Source organism: Ailuropoda melanoleuca, chromosome 5 (genome assembly GCF_002007445.2).
Source record: "Ailuropoda melanoleuca isolate Jingjing chromosome 5, ASM200744v2, whole genome shotgun sequence".
Taxonomy (NCBI): domain Eukaryota; kingdom Metazoa; phylum Chordata; class Mammalia; order Carnivora; family Ursidae; genus Ailuropoda; species Ailuropoda melanoleuca.
In genome coordinates, this window is record NC_048222.1 from 109,607,328 (window position 1) to 109,620,360 (window position 13,033).

A 13,033-nucleotide genomic window follows, 5' to 3' on the forward strand; every position below is an offset into this window, starting at 1 on the left:
GCAGAGGAGGTAGGAAAATACAGTAATACCTATCATGTAGAAAAGGATTGCTTTTGCTGCTCATGTTATCACCCTTCAAGAACTTCCATCCATCCAGCTCCGGGACTGCTCAGCTCCCGACACTCACGGGCCACCGGCGATTAGCATGGTTAATCAGCATTCTGAAGGGCACAGATAGCAGTATAAATGCAATAGGACAGGACTCTGTGCCACTCAGATCAGATGCACTGTCACCTTAACTTACTGTGAAGGACGTGATCAGGCTGTTTAATTCCCCGTGCCCTCGCTCAGACCTGTCTCCCAGCTATGCAGTGTGTTTTAATTTTATGTTCATTACTGCAAAGGGGAGAAAGAAAGTCTTTGCTGATTTTAACAATAGCACAAATGGTTAGCTGCCCTGTCCTCTTGCCTCAACAAATTGTAGAAGAACACAGAAAAACCACCTCAGATGTACTATTCCGGTAACGCCAGATTTTATTAGGAAAGCCAGTAGAAGAGTGATTGTCCCAGGCAGCCATTAAAAACTTTTATCTCCATTATTTAGGAAAACCCCGTAAGGCTGCAGGATACTTCTTTTTACCCTCCACCCTCCTCCCCCACAACACATGCATGCATGTTAAACCATTAAATACCACAGCAAAACAAATGACCAGAATATTGTATAAAGTGCTAAAAAGTCCTAATTTGAGATTTCAATCATGAGTCTTATTAAACTCTGGAAGATGGAACCCTGAGAGGTGGAAGTTATATGGGAAAAATCCATTGTGTTTCTTCTTCAAAATCAGCATGTGTGGTAGATGACCAGTTGTTCCCTTCCCTAGTACGCAGTTGTTAACCAGAAGTGGCTGCCCAGCCCAGGAACCCACTTGTGAGCTCTCTGGAATCTAGGTGGAGCCTCTGGCTACTTGTGCCATTGGAATGTGAGCACGAGAGTCGCGTGTCATTTCCAGGCTGAAGCGGTAAGAAAGCAGGTGTGCCTTCCCTACCCTTCATCCGGATGGAAGCAAAGGACTCTGGCGCCCCAGGGGATGATGGAACCTAAAGCCCCAAACTCTGGCAGAAGTAACATTCTGGGACTAATGTGGAGGAGGACGTTTTGGCCCTGGAATAACTCATATTCAAGAGTGACAGATCCAGAAGGCAACACACTCGTTTTCTTGCTAAAGACACCTTGCCTTTAGTCGGCAAATGGAAACGAATGGACTACAGTCAAGAACCTGAAAGTTACAAAGGCAGCAACCCTGGCAAAAAGGCTGTGCTCACAACTGACTGTTGCACTTACCCTTCGCGTCTGTCGTCTCTCGGAGGCCAGGCCTGCAGACCGTGGGACTGAAGGCAGAACTTGGTGATGATATCCTGAAGCAAGTGGAAGAAACAAGTTATGAGTTCATGGGCCTATAAGCCAAAATCTATGGACTTAGAGGGATTTTCACTCATCTTCTCATTTGACTTCGTAAACTTTTGCTGCTTCTCCTCTCCTCTTTCCACGCTCCCAACCATAACCCCGAACTCCCATTAAATCAACCCAAGTTGGACTTTCTCATTGTCCTTAGTGATTTGTTTGTTCCGTTTTGTCATAAAAGGGTAAAATGTTCAGCTTTTATACATGATAAGGTCAAACATTTAACTTCATAATTGTTTTAACAGGATTTGTGGGTCTTTCTCCAGGGAGTTGTTTTCAGAATAAGCAAAGTGCTACGAATGGAATAGGAAATATCACAGCAAGTGTGTTGATTTCCCAGGAAAGTGCAGAACTGAATAGCAGAGGAGTAATTCAGGAACTTATAGATGCTGTGTCTGTCCTTCAAAACACATCTGTATCTCAGTTTCCCCGAATCCAGATATGATACTCTTTTAAGGCAAGCAGAGTCTTGGTGGGAAGCAGTTATTTTGTATGGAATGGACGGTCCTCAGTTTCTAGTGTGCAGCACATTGTTTTTGGCCTCTAATTAGGGGGACGGAGGATCTCCAAGCTCCAAGGATCTGGAACTGTGTGTGTGATGTAGGGGGAGAGTAGAATTGATGTCAGCCTGGGGAGTCCCCGAATGTTCCTGGACATGCATTCAGCCAACAAACTAGCCCTTATCATCCCTGAGACAAGGGCTGCTAGCCCACTGTGCTGCTTTCTTCTCCCAGCCTACAACGGCAGATGAGTCAACGGAGGGTATTAATTTTAAAATGCACATTTCTGAGCCCAGTCCCAGTAATTAATTTTCAAAAGGTTTAGGGCAGGTGGTCCAATATAAGTAGGCAGTGGACCAGTTCACTGACCTCTCTAGCAATCTTTGCTTCTCTTTATACTTTTTATCACCTAAGCAGACATACTCAAACACTATGATTTGGGCTATTTAAAAAAAAAAAAACACGTAGAAATGGAATTATACGATCTGTACTGCTCATAGTGCCCATCATCGTTTGTGACATTACTGGGCGTAACCACAGTTCATATTCAATGACATTGTATGAATATACCACTGTCTATCCCCATTCTGCTCTAGGTGAACAGTACTAATTCTACCTTTGGCCTTTTAGCTTTTTTACTATTATGAAACATGCTGCTATAAACATACTTGCACATATGCCTCTCTTGGTGCACGTGTGAAATGCATTTCAGCTGTGTATACACTTAGAAGTGGAATTGATAAGTTTTAGCGTATCCATAGCATCAACTTTATATGATAAGACCAAACTGGTTTTCTTTTTCTTTCTTTTTTTTAAGTAGGCTCCACATCCAGTGGAGAGCCCGATGAGGAGCTTGAACTCACAACCTGGAGATCAAGGCCTGAGCTGAGATCAAGAGTTGGAGAGCTGGACGCTTAACTGACTGAGCCATCCCAGGTACCCCAAGACCAAACTGGACTTCTGAAGAATTTTATCAGTGTCCATTCACATCAGCTGTATATGAGAGATCTCGTTGTTCTATATCCTCACCAGCACTTAGCTCTGATGGTCTTTTTAATTTTAACCTTTCTGGAGGGTTATCTACATGAGTAAACTTTTGTGGCTTTAATTTGTATTTCCTGATTATTTATGCAGTTAAGTACCTTTTGAAACATTTATTCATCACTTGGATATCTTGGTTTGTGATTTTCATTTTTTAAAATCTCTTTCCCATTTTTCTAATGGGTTGTTTTTTTCCTACTTGTTTGTAGGAACTGTTTATACTCTCTCATAGTTACAAGCCCTTTGTCAGTCACTGAGTTGAAAATATCTTCGTCCTCCCTGTGTCTCACCTTTTCATACCTTTAATGGTGTATTTTGTTACCAGGACTTCTTAATTTTAAGGTAGCTCAATTTATCTAACTTCTTCTTCGTGCTTAGTGCTTTCTGTGTTCTGTTTAAGAAATCTTTGCCGATCTCAAGATCAAGAAATTCTCTGTCATCTAATGGTTTTATTTTTTTGCCTTTCACTTTAGATCATTAAGTCATCTGATAGTAATCTACCTAGAATTGAAAACATGGATTTTCTCTACTGCCCTGACACCTTTTTCATAAATAAGAGTCCACATATACACAGGTCTGTTTCTGGGCTCCTTATTCTGTCCATCTCTTTGTCTATCCTTGTGCCATAATACCATCTTGCTTTAATTACTGAGACTCTGTCGTAAGTTTTGTTATCAGTAGAGCAATCCCTCTAACCTTGTTCTCTTTTGAGAGTGTCCTGGCTATTTCCTGCCCTTGAATCATCTTGTCAAGTTCCACAAAAACACCTATTGGAATTGCACTGAATCTATAGTTCAATTTGCAGAGAACTAATGTTTTTACAATTTTCAATCTTTCAATCCAAGAACATGGTTTATCTCTCCATTTACTTAGATCATCTTTATTTTCTCCCAGTAATGTTTTATAGTTTTCTGTGTGGAGATCTTGCACATCTTTGATTATATCTATTCCCAGAAATTCGACATATTTTAGCAAATTAAGTGGCATTTAAAAAAAAATCATTTTGAACTGTTACTTGTAAGCACTAATTTTCTTTTCTGTTTCCTGTTTTAATTTAAACATTTGTGACAATTTTGTATTCTTATCCTCTCCTTTATTATCAAATCTCTACATCCCTTCATTATCAAAGCATTTCTCCTCTCTGTTCCCCCTGTATTAGTTTTATGTGGCTGCTGTGACACACTAATGCTCCCTGTGTGTCTTGTGGCTTCTGGGAAGGCCTGGCCCCGTGCCTCTTCACTCCCCAAGCATGGGCCAGTGTGCTGCTGCTGCTTCGTAAAGGGATTTGTCTCTACAAGCACCAAGTCAGAAAGGAAAATCACTGCTTTCCAAATACTTTGGGACTATTCTACAGGCCCAGTCGGAGTTACCATAGCTTTCATCTTTGGGGGGCTTGTATTCCTCCTGAACAACAATGAGGCCTCGTAGGAGTCCAAGGTTGAGCTAGGGAAGCAAGCACTACCCTAGGGTGTGAAGGAGAGTAGAGGTTAAACCCCCACAACAACCAGTGTCTCCTGCAAGAGTGAGTACTCAAAGCCCCTGACGCAAGTTTGGCCTCGGGTGGCCATGCTGCTAGAACAGATTTTTCACCCTCTTACAAAGTGGTGCTTCCCAGTGTTTTCTGATCATAAGAATCATGTGGAGCATATGTTAAACATACAGATTCACGGGTGCCTCATAATCAGCATTTCTAAGGGGAGTGGCTTAAGAATTCTTATTTTTAGCAAAACTGATCGTCCGCATGATCAGACAGGTGTAGGAACCATTGCTCTCAAGGACTATTGATGGGAGAGTTTCAGTGCCACAAACCCTGGTGTGCTTACCAAAGTTCTGCCGTTTTCCTGGAAAACACACTCTTCACATTATTGCACACCTGCAGCTAACTCTGAGTTCTGAAAAAGTGGATGTTGACAGTTTTTCCAGGGTTTTTCTGCTTTTACAGATGAATGGATATACATATCCTCCCTCTGCCTTCCGGAAATCCTGTCCTTCACAAGTTATTATTCCTGCTGCTGTTGCTATTATTATAAAATGTACATAACATAATCATTTTAGCCATTTTTAAAAATATAATTAATTTATTTTTAAGTAGGCTCCATGCCCAGCATGGAGCCCAATGCAGGGCTTGAACTCACAGCCCTGAGATCAAGACCTGAGCTGAAATCAAGAGTCAGACACTGAACTGACTGAGCCACCCAGACGCCGCTTAGCCATTTTGAAGTGTACAGATCCGTGGCAGTAAGTATATTCACAGTGTTGTGCAACCATTACTACTCGCCATCTCCAGAAACTTTGCCATTATCTCAAACAAGCTCTGTGCCCATTAAATAATAATTCCACATTTCCCCCTCCCCTTAAGTCTATTCTACTTTCTATTCTAACAGCTATTCTACTTTCTGTCCCTATGAATTTTCTTTTTTTTTTTTTTAAAGATTTTATTTATTTATTTGACAGAGTTAGAGACAGCCAGCGAGAGAGGGAACACAAGCAGGGGGGAGTGGGAGAGGAAGAAGCAGGCTCATAGCAGAGGAGCCCAATGTGGGGCTCGATCCCATAACGCCGGGATCACACCCTGAGCCGAAGGCAGACGCTTAACTGCTGTGCCACCCAGGCGCCCCTGTCCCTATGAATTTTCTTATTCTAGGTCCCTCATATAAGTAGAATCATACAATATCTGTCCTTTCATGTCTGGCTTCTTTCACTTAGCGTAACGTTTTCAGGATTCATCCAAGTCGTAGCATGTGTCAGAATTTCATTCCTTTTTTAAAGCTGAATAATATTCCATTGTATATATGTACCACCTTATGTTCATCCATTTATTTTTTGATCGACATTTGGGTTGTTTTCACCTTTTGAGTATTGCCTTCACATTTTCTATATATCATATTTTATCATTCAATTCAAAATATTTTCTAATTTTCATCATAATTTTAACCCATGGGTTATAAGGAATGTATTGTTTAATTTCTAAATACTTAGACATTTTCTAGTTTTCTTTTTGTCATCTATTTCTAGCTCCCTAACACTGGTTAGAGAACATACTCTCTATGATTGGAATCCTTGGAAACTTGATGGTCAGTCTTTGAAAATGTTCCACATGGTCTTGAAAAGAATGTATATTCTTGGGGCACCTGGGTGGCTCAGTTGGTTAAGCATCTGCCTTCAGCTCAGGTCATGATCCCAGAGTCCTGGGATTGAGTCGCACATCGGGCTTCCTGCTCAGCAGGGAGTCTGCTTCTCCCTCTCTGCCTGCCTGCCTGCCTGCCTCTCTCTCTCTCTCTGTCAAATGAATAAATTTTTAAAAGTCTTAAAAAAAAAAAAGAGAAGAATGTAGTGGGTTCACTACTCTAGATATGTCACCCAGGACAAATGTCTTAATCATGTTCACATTTGGTGTGTTCTTGCTGATTATTTGCTTGTTCCACCAGTAATTGAGAGAAGTGGGTTAAAATGTTCAATTATGATTGTGGATTTGCTTATTTCTCCTGTTAGCTCCTCCAGTGTTACCTTTTTTACATAAGAATTTAATTTGAAAAGGCTTTTAGATAACAGAATTATTGTGAGGATAGTACAGAGAGTTCTCACATACTGTACACCCAGTTACCCCTATTATTAGCATCTTACTTTAGAATGGTTTATTTGTAACAATTAATGAACCAATATTGACACATTATTAACTAGAGTCCATACTTATTCAGATGTCCTCAGTATTTTCTCTAATGTCCTTTTACTGTTCCAGGAGCCCATGTAGGACATGACATTACATTTAGTCATCATGTCTTCTTAGGCTTGTCCTAGTAGTGACAGTTTCCCAGACTTTCCTTGTTTTGATGACCTGGACAATGTTGAGGATTACTGGTCAGGTGTTTGGAGAATGTCCCTCTATTGGGAGTTATCTGATGTTTTTCTCATGATTAGATGAATGTATTTTGAGGAAGAAAACCACAGAGGTAAAATAATATTCCCACACCAAGGGTAAAGACTATGAGCATAGCTTATCATCGTTGATATTAATTAACCTTGATCAGCTGGCTTGAAGTGGTATTTGTCAAGTTTTCCCACTTTTCACTTTCTATACTCAATGGAAGAAAATCACTACGCACAGGTCACATGTAAGTGGTAGTGAGTTACGCTCCACCTCTTTGAGTACAATGTAAATACTTATTATGAAAATGTTTGGCATGGGAGACGTGTTCTTTTCCTTCATTAATGAATTTATTCAATCATTCATTTGTAACAGTATGGACTTGAGGTTATTTTATACTTCGGGCTATAACCCAATACCACTTTATTTTGTTGCTCAAGTTTTCCAGCTTCAGTCATTGGGAGCTCTTTCAGATGGCTCCATCATTGTGGTTTTTTTTAATTTGTTTTGTTTTGTTGGACACTTTCTTACTTTCTGGCACTATAAGATACTCCAAACTCATCTTGTATGTCTCCTGCTGTCTGAGAATCAACATTTCTCCAAGAAGCTCTGTTTCCGTCACTGGAGACTAGTCCTGGAAACTGAAGCCCGGGTACTTGGTGTGCTTGCTGTTACAAAGTATTGCTTCTGGACCCTCTCAGCTGATGTCCTGTGCTGATATGGCCCGCACACAGGGACTTTCTTCCAAAGAGTAAGGAAGTGCATGTGTGCATACCAATCCGTGTATACACACAAACCAGTAAATGTTTCTTTACATAACCATCTATATTTATATTAAGCTACGCATGAATTCATACTGATGTATTCAATTCTAATCCATTACCGATGGATCATTCTCACCTCCTCCCTTTGTTTATCATTAACCTCCCACTCCAACAACAACCTGGCCCCCATCATCCACCATCCATGTACTTAATTGTTCCATTCCAATATACGTACAGTGGTTTCAGAATTGTTACCTGCCTCCTCTGGGAATCCACTTTAGCAGCCTGAGTTCTGTGGCCATGTGTTGTCCCTCCGGCCTTTAGTCTTACAATCTGCACTCATTTCTGAAGTTACTTAGATCAGCACTTTATTCCCACACCTCCTTCGGTGAGCTTGATTTCTACATCTGTCATAGACATTTATATTCCTTTGTCACATTTTATGTGCCATCCTGGGAACCCTCTCACCTCTTAAATAATTTCTTTAAATTTATATATATGAAATTTTACCCTTTGTTCTGTAAAGTGCTATGGGTTTTCACAAAAACATAATGTCTTATATTCACCATCACTGTATCATACAGAATAAGTTCAATGACCTAAAAAATCCTTCTTCTTCACCTACTTAGCACTCTCCAATCCCCTGTCACCCACTGATCCATTTACGGTCTTAGTTTTGCTTTTCCAAAATATCATATAGTTGAATATGCAATATGTGACTGACTGACTGTCAGACCAGCTCTTTCAGTTAGGGCTATGGAGCTAAGATTCATCCATGTCTTTACTTAAAAAAAGAAATTGGGGGGTGGTGGTGGTCCTGGCCGGCTCAGTCAATGGAACATCCGACTCTTGATCTGAGGGTCATGAGTTGGGCCCCCACACTGGGTATGTAGCCTACTTAAAAAAAAAAATCCATCCCTGTCTTTTGTGGCTTAATACCTCATTTCCTTTTATTGCTGAATAATATTCCACCCTATGAATGTGACACCATTTTTTTATTTATTCACCTATCGAAGGACATTTTGTTTCCTTCCGCTTTGGGGCAGTTATGAATAAAGCTTTGTTAACATTCATGTGCGGGTTTTTGTGTAGACATAAGTTTGCAAATCAGGTAGATATCTAGGAACATGCTGCTAGATCACTAGTAAGACAATGTTTAGTTTGTACGAAACTGCCAGTCCTCTTTGTTTTTTAACGAAGTTCCCTATTTGTTTCCTTCAAACACAAATGGCTTGTTTCTCTGGTGTTTCCCTCACCAGACTAGAGGCTCCATGAAGACAAGGGCCGTATATATGCTTCGATCACTGATGTAGCCCCAGCACCTATCTTAAAAGGCCTTACATATAGTAAGATCTTAATAAATATATGATGAATGAATGAATGAATGAATGAATGAATAATTTAATAAATAAACAAAAGCATCGAGACTTAAACTTTATACTGAGCCATACCCCTGTCTTAGGAGTTCCAAAGTGCAACTCTTTTTTTTTTTTTCTTTTTTCGATTGAGGTACAGTTGACATACAATGTTACATTAGTTTCAGATTCAAAATGCAGCTATTATTTTAACTTTGGCAGATAAATGGAATTGATACTGACAGTCTAAGCTCTGTAGCACACTAATCTCCATTCTCCCAGTTCAGGATCTTTCTTTTTGCATGTTGATGAATTTTACATATTTGCTGTTAAAACTGACTCAGAACCAAATGATTAAGACATCTGCCGAATTTCTTCTCTCTTGCACTATATGGGTATTCAATGTATGTGGTGACTAGATAAGGTGAATAAAAGGTATTGGGGTGCCTTGGTAGCACAGCGGTTAAGTGTCTGCCTTCGGCTCAGGGCGTGATCCCGGTGTTATGGGATCGAGCCCCATATCAGGCTCCTCCGCTGTGAGCCTGCTTCTTCGTCTCCCACTCCCCCTGCTTGTGTTCCCTCTCTCGCTGGCTGTCTCTATCTCTGTCAAATAAATAAATAAAATCTTTAAAAAAAAAAGGTATTGTGTTTTATATACCTTAATGTTTTCCCGACTTAACACATTTTAAATATTTAGTCATTTTATATTTTATTCAATAATTCCCCCTTGGACCATTTTGATTTTATAGCAGTGTAAAAATGTCTGCTTATAGCCTCACAAAATTTTAATCAAACAGTTTACGCTCAGAACTTAAGGCATTTGCCTTGGGGCTACAATTAACCAAGACAAAGATTAAAAACAAAAGCAAATTTAGAATATAATCAGTGTTTTCAAAATGAGCTACATCTGCCCTTCATCTTCATTTATAACACTGACTGGCTTCTTAACCTGTAATAGGATAAGCTGTAGTCATGCCAAGATTATATTTACATTTATCAGGTCCCAAAAAACAGACAGACCTCGCAAGCTTGGGGTCTCCTGTGGTTTGCAATGTCACAGGGGGCATTGGTTGGAAGGATGCGTGTAACAATCACAGTCGGAATAGGACACATATTCAAAGCTCTGGACATTTTCACCAGATGCTATATTTCTAGACTTTTTGAGTGATTCAGTATTTTCTTTTCTACTCTGGTGAGTGGATCTGTTTGGATACCAGATTTCGAACACTATTTTCAGACAGGACCCTGGCAGTGCTTAAAGATTCCCCCTAGTTGGCCAAAAGTACCTCAAAATGCACAAAATTAGCAAAGAGATTTCCAAAATTAATTGAAATGTCAACATCCTTGAGAGCCATTAAAAATGCCGAGACTATAGTTTGTTGGAATAAATTAGACAAGGCATCCAATAGAAAAGTCATTCTGAGACATCTCAGCTTTAAGCACACTTTTGATGATTTGGAAAGACCTGGAAGGCAATGTAATTAATAATTATTGGGGCATTATTTGAGTTATTACTCACATCTCAAGTTGGAGCCAAAAATCCAATTGATTTTCAAATAAATTTCCAGAATTTGGACAAGATATTAGACAGTTAATATCCAGAGGGACATATTTCATAACAAGTCCTCATATTTTTCCACATTTCTACTTAACGCTTTCACTGAGCTATTTGTGGTTCTCTGATTATTCTTGGGATTAAACACTTCTTTGCCTTTGTGCATATTCTCTCGTCCACACACTGTGCTTTTCCTTTCCCCCCTAAGCCAGCTCAGAGGAAACCTGCTTTACTGAGATCTTTCCAGAAACACAATACCCCTTCCCCCACCACAGACACTGATAAAATCTCCTTCCTTTGCGACTACTTCTTTCTATAGTTTCAGTTACCATATTAAACAAATTATTTTTTTCTGTGGGCCTAGCATAAGACTTAGCTTAAAGTGAACACTCAGAAAATGTCTTTCAGGCCCTCACCACTTGCCTTTATTGGGAGACAATACAAGGTGGGGAATGAGAAGATTTAGTCCACTTTCTTCCTACTCTGAGGGAATTTTGCAACTTCTGAAAGTGGAAAAACTAGACCAGAAACAAAGAAATTCTCAGGAACACCTCTTTGCCAAGCAGAGAATACAGAATACCTACAATTTAATCAAATACTCACATTTTTATCTTTTCAAGAGTACGTAGTTATACATAATTTTAGGACTAAAAGAATATAATCATAATTTCAGCTGGTAACTGACATTTAGCTCTTCTTCCCGCTGACATTTACACAGGAAAATATACAGAGTTAAAGTCTATGAGGTCTCTCAGGGTCTACAATGCCCTCTTCCTCCTTAGAGCATTCTTGTCTATTTATAGTGACATATCCAGGTGCAAATTACAAAGAAATCTTACTGGTTACACTCAGGCTGATGCTGTCCTGCTTTAAAAGAAAATCGGCTGCTGGTGGACTCATCCAGTTGTTTTTTCCTGTAACTGCCCGTGTATGTTGTTACAGAAGAGTCTGACCATCTCGTTTCCTTCTGCCAGGATGCTCCAGCCTTGCGTCTGATCAGATCGAACTCCTGAGAGGTCAGAGGGCTAAAGGGCAGAGCGATTTGTGGAGTCAAGTAGAAGTGTGACATAGCTATGGATGGCCAGCTATGGATGGCCTGCCCTGGATGCCAACTTTTCAAGCCCTCTGAATGATGGACAATTAATTTCCTTTTGGTCACAAGAGATAATTGACGGGGCTCACCAAACTTTGTAATTCTGACTCTCACAGAATACAGAAGCTTAACTCTCTTGAAGTTGCCAAGCAACAGATCAGAGAATTCCACAAATACTAGCCCCCACCCCCACCCCCCAAATTGTAACTAGAAAATGTGTAAGGTATGTAAGTTTCTGGCCTTTGCTCTAAGCAACATACGGCTACAAATGACCGCGAGAAAGCGGGTGGCAACTGCTTTCATAAATAAAACAATGAATCCTAATGATGGTTGTACTCTTCTGAGATAAAACAACAGTGCCAGGCATTCATTCTTCTAAAGATTGGGCTCTAAGGGTCTGGAAGCAAAACGAGCCGCTCGTGATGTCAGCAAGAGCAGGTGACTCAAACAGCTTCTCATATGTCATAGAGCCATGGTGCTTGAGTTGGCTGTGCACGAAAGTCATCCCGGGAGGCGTTCAAATCAGCAGACGCTCAGACCTCACCCACACCCCCATGCCACCCCCACAGACTCTGATTTAACTGGTCTGGAGTAGGGCCCAGGCACTGGTATATTTTAAAAGCTGACTCCTGGAGAATTCTAAAGACAGCCAGGGTTCAGAATTAAGGTCATTGAAATATCACTGTGAGCCTTTTTTAGGCTGAGGGGTGATAGCATTCAAACCTCCATTCACATGATTTCCTCCATCCCTCACTCGAAATCTGTGTCATTTGTTTGCTTGTCCTTCTCCACAATAAAAAACAATTCACTGACAGATCAAAGTAGATCTTGGAACATTCATCCTTTTATCAGCTCCTGGAGCAGTTCTCCACCTTCAGTGCTCACGCACATGACCTGGGGAACTCTTCACAAATGCACGTGTCATGCCTCACCTGGATCTCACTCTGGCAACAGCGCCAGTAGATCCAGCATCATCAGGAAAACAACCCTCTCCATAAGAGTTGGGTCAGCACCCACAGGCCCGTAACCATGCAGAAACCTCAGTCCTGCCTTTGCAGACGACATAGGTCTGAGGAAAAGCCCAGGAATCAGCAAATGAACATTGCTGTGTGATTCCGATGCACCCGATCCCTGAATACTGAGAATACTGCTCCAGGGGCTGAATTTGAACAGTGCTTTACAGTGAGGCTGCCACGCTGCGGGCCATGTTTCTTTGAGAATAAAATTATTTGTAAATAACTGGTAGTATTTAAAATTAGGAGTTTTTTCGTTAGAACTTTGCCATTTGGAACATAAGCACCTTTGGCCTAGAAGAGTTAGGCAGAGGTTTCAGACCCAGCTGCTTTTTTCCATGGGATTGGAGCTCTTTAGAGAAATCCAGATCAGAGAAGATGGAGATGCAGAGGGAAGGAGGAGCCCAGCTTCCTCCAACTCACCCAGTGTCAGGTAATAACCGTG

General features: G+C 40.6%; 1 protein-coding gene across 1 annotated transcript in view; it reads right to left on the reverse strand.

Moving 5' to 3' along the window:
• Positions 1-11,764, reverse strand: part of C5H4orf51 (chromosome 5 C4orf51 homolog) — a 42,694-nt gene extending 30,930 nt beyond the window's left edge. The window contains exons 1-2 of the mRNA XM_019796409.2: positions 11,322-11,764; positions 1,283-1,356 (exon numbers count right to left, since the gene is read on the reverse strand). Of these exons, the coding sequence (XP_019651968.1) occupies positions 1,283-1,356; positions 11,322-11,551 (304 nt within the window). The 5' untranslated portion in view covers positions 11,552-11,764. The remainder of the gene's footprint in view (positions 1-1,282; positions 1,357-11,321) is intronic.
• Between the last annotated feature and the right edge of the window lie 1,269 nt (positions 11,765-13,033).